This window comes from Pogoniulus pusillus, chromosome 6, assembly GCF_015220805.1.
Source record: "Pogoniulus pusillus isolate bPogPus1 chromosome 6, bPogPus1.pri, whole genome shotgun sequence".
NCBI classification, from domain to species: Eukaryota; Metazoa; Chordata; class Aves; order Piciformes; family Lybiidae; genus Pogoniulus; species Pogoniulus pusillus.
This window is the reverse complement of record NC_087269.1, coordinates 16,584,887-16,608,539: the sequence shown is the minus strand read 5'-3', so window position 1 is coordinate 16,608,539 and position 23,653 is coordinate 16,584,887. Positions and strand designations below refer to the sequence as shown.

At 40.5% G+C, this 23,653-nt stretch overlaps 1 protein-coding gene across 1 annotated transcript in view; it reads left to right on the top strand.

The window, feature by feature from the left end:
• The window catches only part of DNTT (DNA nucleotidylexotransferase), a 125,333-nt gene that overhangs the window by 77,528 nt on the left and 24,152 nt on the right, over positions 1–23,653 (top strand). The window contains exons 9-10 of the mRNA XM_064144663.1: positions 5,721–5,984; positions 9,060–9,143. Of these exons, the coding sequence (XP_064000733.1) occupies positions 5,721–5,984; positions 9,060–9,143 (348 nt within the window). The remainder of the gene's footprint in view (positions 1–5,720; positions 5,985–9,059; positions 9,144–23,653) is intronic.

The following is a 23,653-nucleotide window of genomic DNA, read 5'->3' as shown; positions in this document are numbered from 1 at the left end:
GTGGTCTGAGAAGTCTGTCAACCACTGAAGCTTTTCTGAGGCGCTTTCATTGAATAGAATTGAAAGGAAAGAAATAGAAATAAATTGTGCTTGCTGATTTATTTTTTTTTTTTAAGGATAAAATGAAGCAGCAGTGTGTCCAGGGAGAGTATAGGAGGTAAAGGCTGGCCAAAGGTTTGTTGAAAAGATGAGGATTCCTGTAGGAATCTGAGCAGGAAGAAAATATCAGAAGAAGAGATAGACAATGGCTGTAGGAACCAAATCTAAACAAGCTGAGGACTGGTATTGGACAAATGTATTCTATGTTCTGTTTGTCCTCTATAATTTTTATGGTTTATACGACAGGCTACACTACCTCTCTATTGTGGCAGCTGTAATATGCAGGCTTTTACTGGCACTGCTGAAAAATAAGCTACCAGTAAAATAAAAATGCAAAAAAGAGAGCAACTATACTTCTCTTGCTTTTATATCACCTCTGAGTTCTAAGGGGTGGAGGAGGACACAAAAACCTTGCAAACCTAAAACACTTCCATACTTTTTGACAGTGCACCTGTTGTTGGCTTCACAGCTTTCCCTTTTGTTCTACTGCTTTCAAAGCCCAAATTTCATCAAAGAACATCACTGAGGTTACAATGTTGACTTCCTTTCCGCAGCTCTCACTGAAGGATTCTACAATGTTTAACTTCTAAGATGTGGACCTCAGCCTTATTTAAATAGTTTAAAAGGGCCCTTTTCTCAGCTGAAAAGTTTAACATAACAAGATCTTTCCATTGAAAGCTGTTGAAAACTAGGTGGTTAAATCAGCGCTATCACACTCTTTGATGCATCACTGCCAGAGATAGGAGTGCTAAGGAACAGAGAACACAAAGTCTCCACTGAGCTTCAAAGTAGAGTGGCAAAATGGAAAATCTGCAATGCAGTACACAGATTACGGTTTTAATGGTTCCAGAAAGCTCAATAAAGAAAGTACTTCTGTGGGTTAGAGCTTAGAAGTTTGTGGGCACACAGGTTGAGCCATCTGTGTCAAGGCAGCCTCATTCACACACTGTATAAAGGCATATTTTTTTGCTAAAACCCTAAGTAGCTAAATTTAACACTCTTCCTGTTGTTAAGTAGGTACTTTCAACAAAGGAAGAGACATTGTTATTACAGACATTCCTGCATCCTTTATTTTTTTCTCTTTGCATTCATGTAACTGTAATGTTGCATTTTTCTTTTGGCTCTTAGGAACAGAGGAATATAGATGCCTGCCTGTTCTTGCTTACTTTGGTATATTAGTAGTCTAGTTTGGACTCTATTATTCACCCTTGTTGAGGTGAACAGATCAGGAAGAGAAAGGCTTGATATCCCATTAAGCTAGATGATGAGGAGCAAGTAGCTGATCTCACTTTTTCACTGCTGGAAACATTTTTTTTTTTGTAAACAGGTTTCATAGAACAGCAGCACATTCATTACTGAGCGACAGCTGGATTTCAGCGGCAGCAAAACCCATTTCTGAGGCAAGATACAGAAACAGTTAAGAGGCCAGAATGAAAAGCTTATTTCTTTCAGATGAACACTTTCCCCATAAGGGTCCAAAGCTCTTTTGTGAACATATACTGTCACACCTTTTGGCTCAACGCATTATGAATTTTTTGTTGTGTTCTGGTTCAAATTCAGCAGAGGCTGAGGACATTCTCACTTAAAATAGACTGTGGCATGGTAGACCTGAGAGAGCTTGGCTTAAATTGCTTTAGGCAGAGGATGGGGCTGCATATAATTGTCCTACATGTGAAGTTACTGCCTAAAGTAGGTAGATGTGTTCAATTACCTGAAATGTGTTAAGTGGAGATGAAGGACTTCTTCTGATGTCTGATCTTTTCAGTGTGTATATCTGTAGTGGGTGCATACGTACATCTCTCTTTCTCTCTCTCTCTCTCTCTCTCTCACTCACTCACCAGTGTAAATGCACATGGCATAGACAGCTGGAAACATCTTCATTTGTGGACTCTGGTGCTGGTCTGTCCATTTCTGTCAAAACCAGACTGTTCAGAACATTCTGACAGGGGAACTTGAAGATGAGAAATGGACCAAGGCAACTGCATGGTTATGCACCAGCTGCAATTTCATGTTGTTCATCAAGCCTTTGATGCCATTTGCTAAAGATTTCTCACCCTAACAGATTCAACTGCTCCCAGGCATCAGTTCCTTGACCTGTTACACTTTATGGAATTCCATCTATCTCACCTATGTGAGATTTTTCTGAACATAGGATTTTTCTGACAATAGGATGCTTACATCCTATTTTGGATTAGCTACAGGTGTTTCACTGGAAAATAAACCCAACAGCCCAAACTTCACTTTATTAAGCAGTTCTGTAGAGACAGACCTCGGAGTCCTGGTAGACAGCAAGTTCCACATGGGCCAGCAATGTGGCCTTGTGGTCAAGAAAGCAAATGGCATCCTGGGGTGCATCAGGAAAAGTGTGGCCAGCAAGTCTAGGGAGGTTCTTCTCCTACTCAACTCTGCCCTGGTGTGACCACACCTGAAATGCTGTGTCTGGTTCTGAGCTCCCCAGTTCAAGAGAGACAGGGACCTGCTGGAAAAAGTCCAGCAGAGAGTCAGGAGGATGACTGGGGGACTTAAGCATCTCCCCCCATGGAGAGAGACCTGGAGCTGTTTAGTCTGGAGAATACAAGACTGAGAAGAGATCTTATCAATGTGTACAAATATCTGACAGGTGTCAAGTGGATGGTGCAAATCTCTTTTCACTGGTTAGCAGCAATAAGACAAGGAACAATGGCCACAAATTGGACCATAGAAGGCTTCACCTCAAGATGAGGAGAAACTTCTTGACAGTGAGGGTGACAGAGCACTGGCACAGGCTGCCCACAGAGGTTGTGGACTCTCCTTCTCTGGAGACTTTCAAAACCTGCTTGGATGCATACCTGTATGAACTGCCCTAGGCAATCTTGCCTTGACAGTGGGGGTGGACTCGATCTCTAAAGGTCCCTTCCAACCAAGTTCTGTGATTCTGTGATGTCAGAAGGAAATCAAGATCAACAAAATAGATATCTTTCAGAGGAACATACTGGATTACTTTTTCAGGTAGTATAAATTGGTCCTACATAGCTTTAAAAGAATTAGTCCAGCCACCAATAATAGTCAGTGACAGCCTGTAACACTAAAAATAGCATAGGATTTAATTAAAATTACCAATAATGCTAATAGCTGTATTTTGATGGATTTTTTTTTCAGTTATTGATTTCATATTTTTCTGAAAATTCACACTTTTCCCCAGTCTGATCATGGATTTACTCCAACATCAATGCTATTGATTTACCTGCATTCAGTCTATGTAAATAAAAGTACATAATCAGTCTAAAACCAAAAAACTGTTCAGAGTATTAGCATAACTGCCCTGAAAACATACATTTGGGTTTGATGGTGTTGTAAATTTGAGAAATTAAAATGTCCCCATTTTAAAACTCAATTGTGTAAACAAGCTCTACAGCACTTTATGGTGTATAGATCAAGCTGAAAACTGCAAAGAACTGCAGATTCCCTGACACAGAGGAATGAGAAGGCAGCTCTTTGGCAGCTAGCAGGAGCCAAAACATGACACAGTCTCTATAGTCAACTACTCCTTCAGGTAGTAATTTTTCAGAATATACAGAAGTGCCATTTCAGCTTTATGATATGGGGTGATAGTGAAGTCCAATGCCTAATCAAATTAGGTTAATTGGAAACATTATCCCACTGGATATGAATTGGGCTTGGCTCATATTTAAAGGTGATATCCTGACTTGATCAATTTTCAACTTCTTGTTGGACTCAGTGCTTGTGTAATTATTGTTTAATTCCTTTTATTTTTTAAGTTGTAGTAGATACTAAGCTGAAGTGGTCCATGTAGTCTTAAACTCTTACTATTAATTTTAGCAATTGCACAGACAACAAACTATGAAAAAAACCCAACAAAATATTGAATAACCCAGAGAGAGGTAGTTTTAGAATAGCTTTGTAATAACCCTTCTAAACTCTGGCTATCTGCAAATATTTGAAATGCATTCATCTATAAAGCACAGCCTGGTCAGCAAGGGGAAACAGCAGTAGGCAGGCTCCAATGCTGATTTGCTCTAACATTGTCATTAATGCTTGATGTCAAATCTCAGGGACCTCAAGGACTGTTTTCTTGAAGTTCCTAAATATGAAAGCAAGATGAGGAAAAGAAACAGTAGGGTCATTTTAAAACACTGTGGTTTAATAGGCAGAAATTGTAGTCTTCAAGCAGCTGAGAGATCTCAAAGGGAGGACCTTTGTCAAGTGCAGTATCCAGAATGACTTGACTTAAAAGGGAAATTTTTCATTCTCAGTGTGAGCAATACTGCAGAGGCTGACATATCAGGTGCACCTTGGTTTTGTTTACATCTACATACTCCTGTAATGAGTAGCAAGCTGGAGAAATTACTCTGCAAACTAAATAAAGCTGATGCAGAAGAGATCATATATAATATGATAACAGAGCTAAGTATTAGCATGGAAATATTGATGAAGTACAGGATACAATATATAACTAGTAGTTAAAAATTAATGTCTCAAAAGGCCAAAACATTTTGGGTCAGGGATATTTTGTTTATTACAGACACAGAAGTCTTCTTAAAAGCTTACACACTAAAAGTCAAAATATGGGGTACTAGTGGCTATATGTGACTGTCCTCAGATCTCACTGAGAAACTGCTTGCCCATGAAGAGAGAAACCGCTGCTGCTTGTGGTATCTTATTTGATTTCTCAAGTGATAAGAAACAAAAATCCTACTAAGACTTCCCACCTACAGCAGGAACTCCATTCCTTTTGTAGTGCTCTAATTCCTGATTTACTGCACCACAACTGGGAAGATTTCAACTTCATCTGAACAAAAAGGACACAAACACTGGTATCAACTGTGACAGGTGCCTTGGAAGCTGCCTAGAAATGAAAAGAACAGACACAGAGACAGGAAGGTATGACAAGGGCCAAGAATAGATAGTGTGGAGTTAACTGCAACTCCATTCAGCCTTTGAAAAGTTGCTGGCTCCAGAGCAAAGCTGGAAGAAAGCACAACCTCTTCTCACCCAATCCTAGTGATGAATTAGAAGGAATTAATTTACAATGGTCTATTGCTTCCATTTTTCTCACTATGAGTGTTCATTACTATAAAGAGAAAATCTTGTTTATGTTTTAATGAAATTTGTCTCTTGAGGATCAACAGTTTTTTTTATGCACTTCCTTCATCTCTCTGGAGACTCCTGACCTTGCCACAAGGAGATATCACACAACAGACACAGTCCAAATGTTCCCTGTTTGGAATCTGTCAGCTAACTGTCTGGACTAATCTGTTTTCCTAGATGTCTGCCAAGTGGGAAAGCATCAATCCCCTTACTCAGAAATTTCTGTCATTATGACTACAAAAAGCTTAGGAGTAAAGGTTGGAGGGGAAGAATTGCAAATCACTACCACTGCAGATTTCCCTCAAAGGATCTGCTAATGTTTTTCAAAGAGCTTGTGCGAGTTTGAAGCTAGCTAGAATGTTTTGGTGCACAAAGCTGCAGCTGGTTTATGTCTCTACTTAGTCCAGATTTGTCCTGGTATAGTCCTGTACTGAAACTGCATTTATATGAATTTTTAAGACATCTGCCTAAAAATTCTGGAATTACAGTAAAAACAATTCAGAAATTCAGTGTGAGCAATGTCTTCTCTTTAGGGCTTACTCCTCTACTGTGATATGGTTGAATCAACATTTGTAAAGGAACAACTACCAAACAGAAATGTTGACGCCATGGATCATTTTCAGAAGTGTTTTGCAATTTTAAAATTATATCAGCCAAGAGCAGAGAACAGCAGTTACAACATGTCAGAAAAAATTGGTATGGCAGAAGTCAAAGACTGGAAGGCAATCCGTGTGGATCTGGTCGTAACACCCTTTGAACAATATGCGTACGCTCTGTTAGGCTGGACGGGCTCCAGGGTAAGTAACCACAACAGTCTGTATTTTCTTAGCATTGCCAAGTCTATCTTTGCTGTTGCAGGATCACTCAGAGTACAGGGATGCTTTAAATAATGTATGTTCTCTCCACACATTACTTTTCCTGCTGTCATCAACCTGTGATCATAGATTGCAGCTGATGAACTCATCGCTGACATTTGCGGATGCCTCTTTAGAGAACCGAACATCTGTTTTCCTCAGCTTGGTGTTTAGATTCAGAGACTGAAGTACTAGATTTTCAGTCACTCACATTGTCTTTTTGCATCGTGCTAGTGCTAACAAGCAACTTAATTGGCTATTGAGTAGAGACATGATTTGGAATGTGTCACAGAATGTGATGGTTTGGGTGTTCCCCCCCCATTTTAGGAATCACCCAGACTAGACTCAGCCGGCTCTGGAAATTGAATGAAGCTATTTATTTACAGCTAGCACAATATACAAGCAGATATTTACAATATATACAGTTATATACAGAAATATAGAAGGTAAAAGGTAATACAGAAACACAACTCCCCTCCCAGAAACCTGAGTCCCCAGGAGGGGCTCTCAACCACCCCTGCACCTTCCCCCTGCCCCTCTCAACCTTACCCCAGTGCTAAGGAAGAATGGAGGTTCAGCCAAGAGGTTAAGAAGCAAAGGTGAGTGGAAGGTGAGGTTAGGGAGATGCAGCTCAGTCAGAAGCCCAAGGCAGTGTGACAAAATGGTGAGAGTATTAGCTAATGTTTTCATTTCTTCTTCAGCAAGACTCTGAGGGGAGCAGACATCACCATTGTTTTCCTTTCACAGCCTATGATCTAGTTCTTCTCACCAAAACTTTCTACCCTGCTTCAAACTAGCACACAGGATTTTACAGGAAATTAAACCTTTGAGGAAGAGATGTTCTGACTTGCTACTTGGTTTATAGCAGGGGTCCTCAAACTTTTTAAACAGGGGGCCAGTTCACTGTCCCTCAGACGCTGTCGGGGGCTGGACTACAGTTTGGTTCCAGCCTAATAGTTTCGGGGGCCGAACTATAGTTTGGTTCCAGCCCAGTCCTGGCGGGAGCTTGGGGGCTGCAGAGGCCGGCGAGTGGATTAAGTGGCAGGAAGTGGCTGCTTGGCTTCCCCCCCAACCCCTGGTGGGAGGGGGGCAGGGGGTGTGGAGAGTCCCAAAGGGCACAAAATGGGCTTGAGCATGTCCTGTCTTGTCCAGACATATTTACCTGCCTGCCTGCATTGCAGCCAGAGGTGGGAAAAGAGGACAAAGGAAACCCAGACGACCTAGTCTGGTTTAATCCCGTCACATGAGAGGGGTTTCACAAGGGCCACACCCCTGTTGCGTGCAAGGTGTATGTGCCCCCCATTTTTGGAAGCTAACAGTCTGTGGATTCTTCCATTTTTGGGTATATTTGGGTGATTGCCAAAGGTGACTGGGTGATAGTGTGGCCAATGAGACCATTGGCCTCGGCCATTGTCCTATGAAAGGTGAATAGGAGCTTGTGTGCTAGTTCGTTCCTCGCTCACCTGCCACCTCAGCCACCTCAGCCAGCAGCCGATTCCACATCGCAGCCCACGTGGAATTCACCACAGGACTTCTATTGAATATTTTTCCTGCATATGCTCTGGGCCACAAACATTAAGACTGAGGACTAGTGAGTATTCTGAATTATTTATTCAGGTTGCTAAAGGGATTTAATGAACCTCAGAAGCGGTGAATTAAGCTGCCAGACTCTCTCTCAGTGACATTTCTAAAACCTAATTCCATCGTATATAAACATTCTGTAAAACAGTTCTGCTAACCACATCCAAGAACTTGTAAATAAGTTTGGGAGAATTATTTTGTGTGTATTAATAAGTTATTTAATAACTTTTGAATCAGCCTCATTGCATTTCACCCCAAACTCAGATTTCATCTAGCCCCCTTCATAACAGGGGGTTCTGTAAATACCGTCAGGCCGGATTGAGGACCCTAGGGGGCCGTATCCAGCCTGTGGGCTGTAGTTTGAGGACCCCTGTTTTATAGGAAACTGCAAATAATTTGACATTTTTATTTTCAGATAAAATGTTGGGTAGATAAAAAGTTTTGTTTGGGTTACATTTTAATTAAGCGTTTTACCTTGGGAAAAAAAAAATGACATATTAGATTTGAACCATAGTAAAATACATTTTACAATTAATGATTTGGTAAGTTAAGAAAATTCGTAGTGATGAATATTTCACAGGAGACACTATAGGCAGTGGGTATAACATAAAATAGCACCATATTTTCAAAGCTAACAAAACCCCCTCCCCCCCCCCCAAAAAAATCCAACCCCTAAACCCCAAAATCTAAATGCTAACACAGCTGAAAACTCAAATGATTAATCACTCTCCAAACCGAATGAAGTGTTTAATCTGTTCTACATGCTTGCCTACTGCTGTTAATTTTCTTAGGGAGTGATTACATTACCTAACAGAAGTCTCCTGAGCCTGCTCTGAATGATCTTTTTGATGTGCTAGAAGCAGTACAGGTGTGTTGCCACCATGTTCTACTCAGGTTAATTGGAATCAGGATGTTTTAGGCTAGGAAGAATGTTTCAATTGATGTGTCCTCATGCAGAGCTGATGAGTTAATTCAATCAATTTTCTTTCTGGAGGAACAGAAATGTATCTGTTTTGACCTTGGATTAGATTCTATAGACTTTGGGGTCTGTATTCTGAAAGCGCTTGGCTACTTGAGTAGCCTTTCTCTCAACTCTGTAGGTCTGTGTCTACACTAAAAATGCACTTGGTGATGTTGATTAGACAATGATTCCATCTTCCTCTGCCTCACTAGCTCCTACTCCCTGTTGAGGTAATTCAGCTGCAAACTGTGGAAGTCTCTCACAGGCTTACTTTCTTGTACAATGGCCACTGTACGTGACCGCTGTCTGTCAGAATGTTATCCTTTCAGATGACACAGTTTTTCAGATGATAGTCTTTTAATGCAGGTGTTTTTTACATGTTACTTTATTATTTGGTGTGGTGTTGAAATGCTTATAAAAAGGGTAACAAATTGAGTTTTTTCCAGAATTGGTGACATTTGTTACATCTTTTACAGCAATTTGGACGTGATTTGCGGAGGTATGCTGCTCACGAAAGGAAGATGATACTGGATAACCATGCCTTATATGATAGGAACAAGGTACCATTTATTCTCAGAAATAGATCTGTCTTGTTTTTATTTCTGAGTCTGCATTTTCAGTTCCTTTTTTCTTCCTAATCAAGTATGCAGAATATCTTAGTTTGATTCTATATTATGTGGTAAAAATGTTCCAACTTCACAAGACTTATTTTCACTAACGGAGCCTGCTTACATCTGAAAAGTAAGTTCATAAATATATACATATATATTTTTTTGGCATTGCTGAGGTGAGGAAATGTGATGGTTTGGGTGTTACCCACCCCCCCACAAGTACAACTTTGCTGAGCTCTGCTATTACCCATCATTAGTCTAAGTACTTGCTTGATAACCACAGTTACTGTAGCAGACAGCCCATTGTGCGTCAGCATACCTGTGATGGTTTGGGTGTTCCCTGCCCCCCCCCACTTTAGAAATCACCCAGACTAGACTCAGCCAGCTCTGGAAATTGATTGAAGCTTATTATTTACATCTGAGCACAATATACAAGCAGATATTTACAGTATATACAGTTATATACAGAAATATACAAGGTAAAAGGTAATACAGAAACACAACTCCCCTCCCAGAAACCTAAGTCCCAAGGAGGGGCTTCCAACCACCCCTTCACCTTCCCCCTACTCCTCTCAACCTTTCCCCAGTCCCAAGGAAGAATGGAGGTTCGGCCAGGGGGTTAGGAAGCAAAGTGGATTAGTCAAAGAAACGGAGGGTGAGGTTAGAGAGAGAGATGCAGCTCAGAGCTCCCCATCAGGAGAAGTTGTTGTGCCTTATCTATGTTTTGATTCTTGTTTTTATACATCTCAGCAAGCCTATGAGTGAAGTAGACATCACTCTTGTTTTCATTTCACAGCCTGTAATCTAGTCCTTCTCACCAAAACATCCTAGCTAGCTTCAAACTAGCACAGGTAGTTTTTGAAACTTAACAAGAAACAAGGCAATGGTGTTTGGAACTGTGCAACCTCTACAAAACTGTCCTGTTCTAGAACGACACAATTTTAACAGGGATTGTGCTGGCATTTTGCAGGAAGAAGGGATATTGAGTGGTACAGGTTGAGCTAGAAGGTCTGAGGTAGTTTCTGTAGATTGTGATATGAAGTAAAGATTGAGGATCATCCTGCTTTTAAAACCTGACATTCAGAAGTCTTTGTGGAGTTCTGTTTAGTCAGGCTTGCCAGTCTTGGTAGTAATAGGTAGTATTTCTGGTCTGAATGCTCTTGGCTGCACTTATACTGACATTTGCATTTATCTGGCTTAATATGTGTTTGCCTTAGGGTATTTTAATAATAAAAATCAATATTAAAGTTGTTTATTGGTGTCATTATAGGAGAATGCAAACATATTGTGTCAAGATTTTACGTTAATCTTTCCTATATATTCCTTATGAAATGAACACTGCTTTTAGCATCTGTATTTACATGCAGCATTGACTCATTGTTTGTTTGTGAGTTGCAGCAATAATCTGAGCCCCAGCTTCATTTCAGCTGTCTATATATGTGCTTGCCAGGCTCAGATGCTTAGCATCCTCATTTCATGTAGAATCCTGGTGAGATGATCAGGCTAATGATCCATTTAGTCAAGTATCCTGTCTCAAAAACCCTGTCAATGCTAGATGCTTCAAAAGAAAACACAAAATTGCATAATAGGTTGATCTGCTATCAAGCATCTAAGGGTGGAAGTTTCCTAATGAACTAAATAGATTATGTTAGTGTCTTTCTGCCTGTCTTATATTTGGAGAGCATCCAAAACATAAACTCTTTGCCTCACCATAATGTTGCAAATGCTATTATATGCAAGTTAATGTGTGCTCTGTTAAATAGGTTTTTGGAGACTGCACTAGGGAAAGACAAGGGGTTTAAGAAATGCCAGTGTTACTTTTCTTTTGCAGCCAAATTTACCTGCCTTGGGTATGATTATGTATCATTATATCTGCTGCTTTTATCTAGAACCCTGAGATGTTCAGTAACACAAAATGGACAAAGGTCACTCATGAACAGCTGCAATAAGCATTACTTTTTCTTTCTTGTGTTCAGGCTTTGTATCTGACATACCTTCCAAATTCTTCTGAGAAAGAAAATGTGAGTTTCCATATGTATTTCCCTAGACTAGCCAGAATGTTTCAGAAATAAATGACAACCTTATCTTCACAATGCCCTCTGGGAAGGAAGATGCTCTTGTCTTCCCAAATTTTCAAGTAAGAAAATGAAGTAAAGGAAGATTTAAGTGCCTAAAATCCACTGATTTGAAGGGCTTGTTCTTGTCACTGTTGCATTCTCAAAAATAGCTAAATGACAGAAATTTTCCACTATGGAAGAAAATTCTGAGACAGATATGTCATATGAAAAATTTCAGACCAGACAGCAGTGAAGTTGTGATCTATTTGCAACAGGGGTAATTTATCAAGTAGTGTCCTTCTAACAAGAAGCAGGGAGAACCACATCTCCCCTTCCCTTAAGTTGCTGAATTAAAATGTTTGGGTTTTTTTCCCCTTTGTTTTTAATTTTATAATTTTCTATTAAGTTATTCCCATAAAGGACGTTTTGAATGAAAAGCCTTCCATGCTACCACCCAGTGTGTAATAAAGTCAAGACTGTGCATCATTGAGCAATGGTGTCTGTGAGCTGTGAGATGGCGAGCCACAGTGGATGGGGAGAACTTTGTGATAAATTGTGACTGGCAAGTTTGATTAAATTTCAGGAGTCATCATCTTACTAAGCTTAAAATCTGTGGTGAAAATAATTAGCAACTTTAGTGCTGTTTCAGGAAACATATGCCCAAATAATGAAATAGATTTCATTTTTTTCTCAATTTAATTATGAGGATTATTGAATCTTTACAGTAACTCTAGTGCTTTTCTTTAAAAGACTGCTTGACAAGGGGAGAATGACAAAAAACATGGAAATTCCATCACTACCATCTCTTAAATTTAGATTGGGAATGAGTGTAGGTATTTCATATGGACACTTTTCTTTGTAGTATGAAACCTTCCTTTCTCAAAGCTAAAACCAACCAGGAAGTGGATATCCCTTGTGCAAACTGCTCCAAATTGCTCAACTCAAACTTAATTAAGGTTAATTAGACAACACAGGTTAAAAAAAAATCGTATCTTTTCCATATCTCTCTCTTTTTAGCTCAAGAGATGATAGCTGATGTCATTGGCACAACAGTCACTGGGGTATAATTCAGAAGCTGAGCCAAATCCTTCTTCGTTCTTCTTTTACTGATCTGTGCCTGTGTACAGCAAAAGGGAAAGAAAGGTCAGAGAGAGGCAAACTAATTCTCAGTCCTAATGAAGACCAACTCCTTTCTTCAAAAACACTTAGGATCACAGAATCATCATCTAAAATCTTGCAAGCTTTGCATCAAAAGAAGTATGGCCAGCAGGCTGAGAGGTGATTATGCCACTTTGCTCTGGTGAGACCTCACCTGGGTATTACATCCAGCTCTGGTATCCTCAACACAAGAAGAATGTGGACCTGATGGAGCAGGTCCAGAGGAAGGCTGTGAAAATGATCAGGGGGACTGGAGCACCATTCCTATGAGGACAGGCTGAGGGAGATGGGGTTATTTGGCCTGGAAAAGGGAATACTCTGGGAAGACCTGCTGGTGGCCTGCCAGTACCTGAAGGGGGCCTACAGGAATGCTGGAAATTGTTTATGAAGGGTTGTAGTGGTAGGACGAGAGGCAATGGTCTGAAATTAGAGAAGAGTAGATTTAGGTTGGATGTTAGGAGGAAGTTCTTAACCATGAGGGTAGTGGAATACTGGAACAGGCTGCCCAGGGAGGTAGTTGAGGCCCCATCCTTGGAGACATTCAAGGTGAGGAGCTTGACAAGCTCTGGGCAACCTGATCTAAGGGAGGGTGTCCTTGCTCACTGCAGCAGGGTTGTACCAGATGACCTTTGGAGGTCCCTTCCAACCCAACCCATTCTGTGATTCTGTAAGAAGTTAATAATCCATGTTAAGCAAATCCACTTTGATTATTTTTTTATCTTTTGATGGAACATAGCAGTGCCTGTAAGAGAGTGTCTTTTGTGGTAAAAGACAACAGTTTCCTGGTTTTCTCTGGATCCCAATATGTAATTTCATATACTTTATTCTTCTGTATTAATATTTATCAGCCCTTTGGCACTGCAGCTTCCACTGTGGCCCACTGCCTGAAATGTGATGTGTGTCAGAGAATCCCAGATACCAACATTTGAGAGGCTGTGTCAGGAGAGAGTCCTCGTTACTTTAATGTATCTCCGAAGGGATTCTGACAGGAATAGTGAACATTAAAAAAGCAGTTAGGAATCAATTACATAGCTTTGCAGAGGGGAACAAAAGGAACAGATATTTCCTCCAGGGACTCGTTACAAAGTTACACTGTGAAATTATTCCTCAACCTTGATTTATTTTTTTTCCCCTACTGTGAATATTTTTTTACTACATTTGTGAATTTTGAAAGACAATGTGCAACTATCAAACACGTGATTTTTTTCAGTTCTGTGAAATGCCAGTCAGTTTGTGGATCTTCCTTTGATGGGAAAGGTTGAACATTTACTACCAATTATCTGTCAGTCTCTTTTTCAGAAAAAAACAGTTGAGTAAATGTGGAAATCTGCCTTTCTTTAGAATTGTATCCTAAAGCTGTAGAAATCAGCACTTTTATGTACCAAATGGAAGTATGAGGTTTCCAAAGTTACATCATCTGGAAATAAAACCTTGCAGTGCTTCCCACACTGAAGGAATGAAGGAGTCCCTTTTCAACCATCAGGAAGAAAGAGAAATTGTATACTCCTTATGTTTTATACTAATATTCTTGTGGTTGCACTGGCTACAAATGGCATAACACATTTATGAACTGGGCCAATAAAGTTGTCACTGTAAAGCTTTCCTGATCAATGAATGAACAACATATTAAGTAGAGGAGCTTTTGCAAGAAAAAACCTGTGTAATCCACAAAACAGATGAGCTGAACAACAAATTATTCCTTAGAAAATTAAAATATTTAAAGAAGAAGTTATGGCATCACTTATTGATTTGTACCCCTCTGTGTTAGACTGGAGGTCTTTGATTCCTTAACCTACTATAAAGAATTTTTGGTTACAACAGGTATTCTGTTTAGGTTTAATCAGGAGCTAACAGGAGTGTGAGCAGTGATTCCTGTTATTTTTTTTATGTATCATGGCAATCAGTTTACTGCCTAACCTGCAAATTTTAGTGTGCATATATATATATATACAATTCACCATATAAGATTTGAAAAGCACCTTCTTTGCAATTTTTAGTCCTTAGTTTGTCTCTATGGTTAATATAATACAAGTCTCCATTTCTTCGTCATCTGACATAATTTCATTCAGTTGTGTACGTGTGTGCTAGTTTGAAGCTAGCTAGAATGTTTAGGTGAGAAGAACTAGATCACAGGCTGTGAAAGGGAAATTATGGTGATGTCTATTTCACTCACAGGCTTGCTGAGATGTATAAGAACAAGAGTATAAACATAGATAATAGATTAATCCACTTGCTTCCTACCTCACCTGGCCAGCCCTCCATTCTTTCCTGGGGCACAAGGCAACGTCTGGGGTAAGGTAGAGATGGGTGGAAGGGTGATTGGGTGCCCCTCCTGGGGACTCAGGTTTCTGGGAGGGCTGTTGTGTATCTGTATTACCTTCTGCCTTGTTTATTTCTGTATTACCTTTTATCTTGTATATTTCTGTATATAAATGTATATATTGTAAATATCTGCTTGTATATTGTGCTAAGGTGCAAATAAATAAGCTTCAATCAATTTCCAGTGCCAGCTGAGTCTAGTCTGGGTGATTTCCAAAGTGTGTGTGGGGGGCAGGGAACATCCAAACTACCACAAAGTTCTAATAGTTTTGTAGACTGCAGTGTTACTTCTTATTTTCTCCTGAGTACTATTAACACCGCTTCAAAATCCAGAGAATCACTGCAAAAAGGGTGGCTACAATCTAGTGGTGTAAAATGTCAGTTTGAGAAGTTATGCTCCTTACCCCAGTACCACAAGACTCTTGCTTAGTTACCTAGAATGTTACTGTAGCTTGGGTAGATATAAGGTTCCTGCTAAAATGAAAATGAACCAGTTCTAAATATTGCTTAGATTCTAGTCTGCTAACATTAAAATGAAGTTCACATTCAAAAAAATTCATCATCAGGAAGGGCTGTAGTTTTAATGTAAGGTAATTTTGTTAGCCTGACATTTGCTGTTGCCTGGTCCTTGCAGCAAAACCTTTTTATTGATTGTTACTCCAAATATTCTACGGGAATGTAAATATGTTGGTTTCACTTTTCTTTCTTTCTTTTCTTTCTTGCTTTCCTCCTTTCTTCCTTTCTTTCTAAATTCCTTTCTAAATTTCTTTCTTTCTAAATGTATTTCTTTCTTTCTAACGTTCTTTTTCCCCCCCTGTCTTTGTGTCTAGGGATGTTTTCTGAGGTTGTAGCTTTTAGTTATTAAATACCAGACTATCGTGATCCTATTCTTCTGTATCATCCATTTGAAGATCTGATTCAGATACTAAATCTTTTGTTAGAAACAGCTGTAGATTTGCTGCAAACTGGCTGATGTAAGCTCTCTCTGCTCACTGGTTCTGTGTGTGTAGTTATTAGATATAAAAGGTCCTCCTTCAACCTGTAAAACACCTGACATACATGGTTAAGATACTACGTCCATCGCTGGTATCTGAAGTGTTTGCATTGTGAAGACAGCTGTCCCACAGACTCCCATTCCTGTTGAGATAGATACCTGTTAGCATTTAAAAGAGAGTTAGAATGAGCAGCTGGAAAATAATGTTGATGCTTTATCAGTTATAGTCTTCAGGGCTGCACACTGTTCACACACTGAACTTGGAAGTGTCTTAGGTGAAATCTCTGTGTAACATTTTGCAAGTACTGGTGGTATTTCAGCTCAAATGAAAACAATCCAGAGCAGCTGTTAATATGCATGGAATGTATTTGTATGCAGACTGGAAATAGCATCCAGAGGTTACCTAGTCTATGCCTTTTTTTCCCAGCTTCACTCCACAGTGGTTCCTCTCTTGCCTGGCAGTACCTGTGTCTTTTTTTTTGTATCAGTTTGTAACAGGGGATTGTGTCAGGCTGCTAGACAGAGGTGATTACAGTCAGCCTAAAGATCATATACATCATAGTTAAGACATGTGGCGTTAAAGGGCACTTTCAAGCAAACTTCAGGTTTTCACGTTCCCAGAATGTTTCTGATTCCTCTCTTAATCCTGATTTGGCTCATGAAAAGGTGACATGATGAGGAATTTTGACATTTGGCATGAAGCATCAGTTGTTGTAATATGGCCTGAGGAAGAAGGATGGTCTTGAGGTTTGACTAGCTGACAGCTTGGATCACATTGTAGTCACAATTTCCCTATAGTTTTCAGCAGCTCATTTAAGCTTCCTTGATCTCACTTCCCAACAGTAAAACTTAATTCCCACAATCCAAATGTGCAGTCAAAGGCAGTAGTTAACCACCCTAGCAAAAGCTAGTCACATTTAATGAAGGATTTTGATCATTCAGCATTTGGCTTTCCCTGTAAGTGGAAGAAAGAACAAATGTTTTAAAAAGAGTTCTGATCATTCAGAATTTGCTTGTTCTCTTAATCAGAGGGAAAGCAAAGACTTTGACATGTTCTGAAAAATGAAATGCCTTTTTTTTTTTTAATCTCAGCTTTGGAATCAACCCACAAAGCAGACTGTTTCAAACCTGCAAATCTCAGACAGCTCTTGGGCCTGCAAGCTCTGAGCCACTAGGCTTGGCTGGCTGCTCCAGGCTCATGGATCCAACAAGCTCTGGGGACCTTGGCTCTGATGTAATTAAAATGACTTATTTGAATGCAGGCTCCCAGTAGCCTGTGAAACAAATTGTTGAGATGGGCAAGCTGGCAGGAGCTCAAAGAGGCTTAGTTTGGGGTTTTTTTAAGTGCCTGGTAAACTGTACTCTTGGGTCACAAGCTCAGTGTTACTTTTAAGAGTCATTGAAGCAGAAACCAGTTATTAGTTTTACTTCCCAGGAAAATTTAAGACAGAAAATAGCTGTCTTAATGCTTTCTATTGTTACAGAAGACTGTATATGATTGATGATAATTTTGCATTTAAAAATCATCGTGTGAATTTGAGTGGCATTAAGTGACATGTGGTTGTTGAATAGCAAGAAGTGGCTTCTGTAACTGCTCTAAATACTAAGTTTACAAGAAGCTCTGAAAACTTTTTAATGGGACCCAGCTTTGCAAAACATTAAGTGCTATATGGTAACAGTAAAAATGATAATATTGTATGCCCCCAGTTTTTTAAAAAGACTATTCAGTTTTCCCTGAGAAACCAGTGATTGTCAAAAGGGAAACTTATCCTGGGATTTATTCCACACTGTGAAGTGTGGGCAGTCCATTGTACAGTCTTCAACCACTTGACTGCAGAAAGCATTTCTATTTAGGAAAATCCTTAACTGACTCTTCACACAGAGCTTGCCTTGTCTGTCTTTGCCTATGTCACAAAAGCCAAGTGAAATTGTGATTCTGAACCAGGTAAATGACTGTTATATGACTGTGATGTTCTGATGAGATGGCTCAAGGGTGTACAAGTTTGCTGAGCTCTGCTGTTACCCATCATTAGTCTAAGTACTTGCTTGATAACCACAGTTACTGTAGCAGACAGCCCATCCAGCCATGTCTGTCAGCATACCTGTGATGGTTTGGGTGTTCCCTGCCCCCCCCCACTTTAGAAATCACCCAGACTAGACTCAGCTGGCTCTAGAAATTGATTGAAGCTTATTATTTACAGCTTAGCACAATATACAAGCAGATATTTACAGTATATACAGTTATATACAGAAATATACAAGGTAAAAGGTAATACAGAAACACAAGAGCCCTCCCAGAAACCTGAGTCCCCAGGAGGGGCTTCCAACCACCCCTTCACCTTCCCCCTACCCCTCTCAACCTTACCCCAGTCCCAAGGAAGAATGGAGGTTCAGCCAGGACGTTAGGAAGCAAAGTAGATTAGTCAGAAAAAAGGAGGGTGAGGTTAGAGAGATGCAGCTCAGAGCTCCCCATCAGGAGAAGTTGTTGTGCCTTATCTATGTTTGGAGTCTTCTTCTTGTATCTCTCAGTAAGCCTATGAGTGAAGTAGACATCACCATTGTTTTCCTTTCACAGCCTGTAATCTAGTTCTTCTCACCAAAACATTCTAGCTAGCTTCAAACTAGCACAATACCTGATCTTCTAACCACCTCCATGATACTAAAATCTTTCTCTGGCTGAATCTAAGTCTGTGTTGCTAGCACATCACTACTTCTACAGCTGCAGTTACAAGTCAATGACTTTTATTATGAAATAGTTCTTACCTGGCATGACCATGTTGGTTGGAAAAGTTGTGTTCATGTGGTGGCTCAGCTTAGAGGGTGAAAATAGCTCTGAGACAGCCATAGATACTGCAGATGGCTGTTACCTGCTCTTCCCAGAACAAATAAAAAGTCAGCTTTTTTTTTCCAAGTATTGATTCTTTTGAGTCATGACTGTATACATTACATAAAGTTATGTAGTTCACATGTGTTTAAATGTGTATTCAATAACTATAGTATCAAAATCAATTTTCCTGTGTTATCTGAGAATGTTTGCTCCATACTACCTTTTTGCTGAAAAAGATGCTTGCAGAGGTTTACTTGCACAGTTAGAAAGACATTTTTTTAATGATTCTCATAAAATGGGATGTTATAGTCTTATTTTGGCAGATGCTGCTCCAAAATTAGCAAGTTATGACGGTGACACAGCCTTGAGAACATCTTGATGAAGTAAACATGCTGCAGCTGCAGAGTTTGCTTTAAATGTGTGCAATAATGGCTGGATTAAAGCTAAAGTAAAAGTAAAGATCCAAAATTGATAATATTGAGTTGCAATGTGATCAGTTGTTCACACAGTCATTACTACTAATAAACACTAAGTCATGGTAAACAGATGCAAATATTTTCATTTATGTTCCATTTCTTCTCTCTCTCTGGAGAAGTTGCTGTCTACAACTACCTGAGGGGTGGTTGTGGCCAGGAGGAGGTTGCTCTCTTCTCTCAGGTGGCCAGCGCCAGAACGAGAGGACACAGCCTCAGGCTGTGCCAGGGGAGATTTAGGCTTGAGGTGAGGAGAAAGTTCTTCACTGAGAGAGTCATTGGACACTGGAATGGGCTGCCCGGGGAGGTTTCTGTGAGTTGTATCATAGAATCATAGAATCAACCAGGTTGGAAGAGACCTCCAAGATCATCCAGTCCAACCTATCACCCAGCCCTAACCAATCAACTAGACCATGGCACTAAGTGCCTCATCCAGTCTTTTCCTGAAGACCCCAGGGACGGTGCCTCCACCACCTCCCTGGGCAGCCCATTCCAATGGGAAATCACTCTCTCTGTGTGGAGTCGCTGTCCCTGGAGCTGTTCAAGGCAGGATTGGATGTGGCACTTGGTGCCATGGTCTAGCCTTGAGCTCTGTGGGTAAAGGGTTGGACTTGATGATCTGTGAGATCTCATCCAACCCTGATAATACTGTGATACTGTGATACTGTGAAAGTGGGAATTGTATATGTCATCTGGGGGATTTGTTCTTTTTGCACCTGTTCTATTTTTTAATTTTTTTTTTTTTAATTAAGAGTTAAAATAATCTTTTGTACATCTTGGTAAATTAAAAAAGTTGGTTATGCACTTTCTTCGTGTTCTCTTAGCAGTGTAAACGTTTCACATATAATTTATGACTGTTCATTTTTACAAAGTCTGTATACAATTCATGTTTATTTAGTTATATTTAATCCTTTTTGAATCATAGAATGATTTCAGTTGGAAGGCACCTTAATAGTAATCTAGTTCAAATTCCCCTGCTTTAGGCAGACACACCTACTAGACCAGGCAGTTCAAGGCCCCATCCAGTCTGGGTTTGAATACCCCTGGAGCTGGAGCCTCCACATCTTCTTTGAACAACTTATTCTAGTGCCTCACCATCCTCATGGTGAAGAAGTTCTTTCTAATATCTAATCTGAATCTAACTTCTTCTAGTTTGAAACCATTATCACTTTGTGGTGGTTTTGCCCCCCAGCTGGGGGCCAAATGCCCACTAAACCCACTCTATCACTCCCCCTCTTAAATAGACAGGGGAGAGGGGGAAATATAACAAAAGCCAGTCATAAGACAGAAACAATTTAATATTGATAGCAAGCAAAGCAATAGACTGCACAGAAGCAGAACCACAGAGAAGTTAATCAGCAGGACAGGACAATGGTCAGTCTTGGGAAGCAGGGCTCTCTACACTTGGTTACTTTTGGAGAACAGATGCCATGGATGAATCTTCCCCCAGATTTCCTTCTTTCGCTTTGTTTTTATATCTGTGCTGATGTCATATGGCATGGAATATCCCTTTGGCCAGTCTGGATCAGCTGGTTTGGTTGTGTCCTCTCAGCATCTTGGTGTGGGGATATATTGGAAAAAACCCAGCCTGGGTTCTCAGCTTATCAGTAGCCACAACACTGGTGTGTTATCAACACTCAGCTGCAGCAGTGCAAAACACAACATTAGAAAGATATTTTGAGGAGAATTAACCCCAGCTCAGCCCAGTTCAAACCTACTAAATGCTTGTTCTATCACTACTTGCTTTTGTAAAAAGTCCCTCTTTGGCTGTCCTATAGGCCCCCTTCAAATACTGGAATGCTGCTGTAAGGTGTTCCCAGAGCCCTTCTCCAGGCTAAACAATCCTAACTCTCTCAGCCTGTCTTTGTAAGAGAGGTGCTTCAGCCCTCTGATCATGTTCATGGCCTTCCTCTGGACATGCTCTAAAAGTTCTATGTCCTTCTTGTGTTGGGGGGCTCAGATGGGATCTCATCAGAGCTGAGTAGAGGAGAGTTACCTCCCTGGACCTACTGGCCACACTTTTTTTTGATGCTGTCCAAGATTCAATTGACTTTCTGAGCTACAAGTGCATGATTCTCATCAGCCAGCATTCCCAAGTCCTACTCCTCAGGACTACTCTCTTTACTTTCTCTGTCCAGCATGTATTTGTGCTTGGGATAGCCTCAGCCCAAGTGCAGGACCTTGCACTTGGCTTCATTGAGCTTTATGAGGTTAACATTGGCCAGGTCCTCCTGGATGGAATTCCTTTCCTCCAGTACATTGACCACACTACAATTAACAAGTTGTACATCTAACAGATATAAATGTGCCTGATTATTGCTTTCTTCAATCTGTGTGTTTTATTAACGGTCCAGAGAAACATGTACTGTTAGTCAAAGTAGAGAGCAATTCAAGAAGACTGTCCTGGTTTTGCTGGGTCAGAAGCCATGGTTTGCAGGCCATTAGGAGTTCTGAGTCAGCCAGGACAGCTGTCTCAAGTTGATTCACAGGTGTATCCTATACTATGAACACCACACTCAGCATAAAGGGGGGAGTTTGCTCGAGAAAGAGGAACCTCCTGTGGACTCTTTTCCTGTTTACTGTGACTGCTGTAAGTTTGCTGGGCTGAGTATGACTTCATATACTTTGCACTGAAATGGATATAATTTAGACTATTTCAGTAACTTGACTTTAATTCCAGCCTGTGGGTCTTGTCTCTTTTTCCCAATTCCCCCTTTTCTGCTGGGGAGGTGTCTGGGGTTTAGCTAGAGTAAAGTTCCTTCACAAGGAGCTGGGATGGAACGTAGGACAGCCAGCTGAGCCATCTAATGGGTAGTTGATCCCATGCTAATATCATGTCTGCTATATAAAGGAAGGACTGTTTGGGGCAAAGTGGAAGAGGACTTATGATGTACTTCATGTTTCTGGTCCTCTCCTTCTGTTTCCAGGTTCTTGCTCAGGTCTTGTTTCTGGCACTGGGATTAGGGTCAGGCAAGACTGGTATCTCTTTGCATTTTTCTATTAAACTCCTTATCTCACACACACACACAGAGTATCACACAGTATTATCAGGGTTGGAAGAGACCTCACAGATCATCAAGTCCAACCCTTTACCACAGAGCTCAAGGCTAGGCCATGTTTTTGTTTTGCTGTCTAGCATTCTCTGCATCCCTGTGGTGGGTTTGGTGTTGGGAAGGAGTTACGAGAGCAGCTCTGTGGGAGCTTGACTGCTGGATGATCCTAAACTGCAACAGGAGAGATCATCAGGTGATAGAGCAACTGCTATAGGTTAGTCCCAGATACAGAGCAGAGACAGATATTGGACTGTGTTGGAGAACACGTTCGGTGGAGCGCTATGGGAAGATGACTCTTTGTTCACCAGTATGGTTAGATGGTCAAATCCCCTTTATTTCCGTGATACAGTGACTTAAATGCATTCTAGCAAGAGGCTGCTCCACCAAGATTGGTTACAGTCAGAGGGTCCAGAGTTACTTGTAAGGCATCAATAGGGCAGCATACCATAACAATCTGAGGGTCAGCCTCTGGGGCTGGCTAAACTCTGCCCACCTGCAGCTGCACTCCACCCCCTGCAGCTGCATGTGGGGGAAAGCTACCCTGTGCCTCCTATCTAAACTCCCAAGATGGATTCAAGGACATTCCCAGCACGGGTTGCTCATGTTTATAATTCTTGTGTGCCGTGCTAACAAGAATTTCTCCAACAGGACTGTACTTTTTTTCATTGATTTTAGTTTCCAAGGCAGTGCAAGGGCAACCATTTTCAAGTGTTTTAATTCAATTATTCTGTCAGCATGATTGTAAGTTATGCTGTAAGTTATTGCCTCCTCTGTGAGAGGCATCATTGTCTCTTATTTTCTCTTAAAAGAAAAATAAGTTCATCTAGAGGCAGCTGGCAAATGAAAGGTCCAAGGGCCAGGGAAGAACATGGGGTGTAGAGTGATAATGGAAAGTCTGTGATGGAAAGACAGATTTGATAAGGAAGTGCAGAGTGGCTGGACAAAGTGATAGGGAATGGAAAGGGTATATCTGATTGGCAGCTATACTGTGGAAAAGAATCTGGGATGGCTGAAAAGACTGAGCTTAAAAGTGGCACAAGATGGATGACAGGGGAGAGATACAAATAGAAGTTTTGTGGACTAAAAATAAAATCAGGCTAATGCTCTAAGCTGGCAACAGGAAAGAGTTAAACTTTCAACTGCCCCAAATAATTGAGTAAACAGTGCTTTTCTCACTTTGTTTCAGGCTGAGTGGAGCCTGAATTTATACCAGACACCTGAGGGGAGAGATCAAGGCTACAATTCAGCACAGAGAAGAGAATGATCTAGAATGAATATAAATTGCAAAATATTAATTGGCTAAAATTTACTGTTCCTACGTTGGCCTGTACTCCAAGATTGTTGTCTTTTCTGTCTGCAAGTACTTGTTAGCCTTGTGGCACAGAATGTTTCCAGCCTGGTAAAAGAACCCTAGGTATAGTACAGGTATTGAAGGAAGCAGTGATTCTTCGAAGAAAAAGTGGTTATGCATTAACATAGGAAAGCTGAATTAAGGTTGATGCTATCAACCACATTCTGGGATTTCTTAAATTGCTGGTCCTTGATTTTTACAATCTCAACAATGTTATTTTGAAGTGT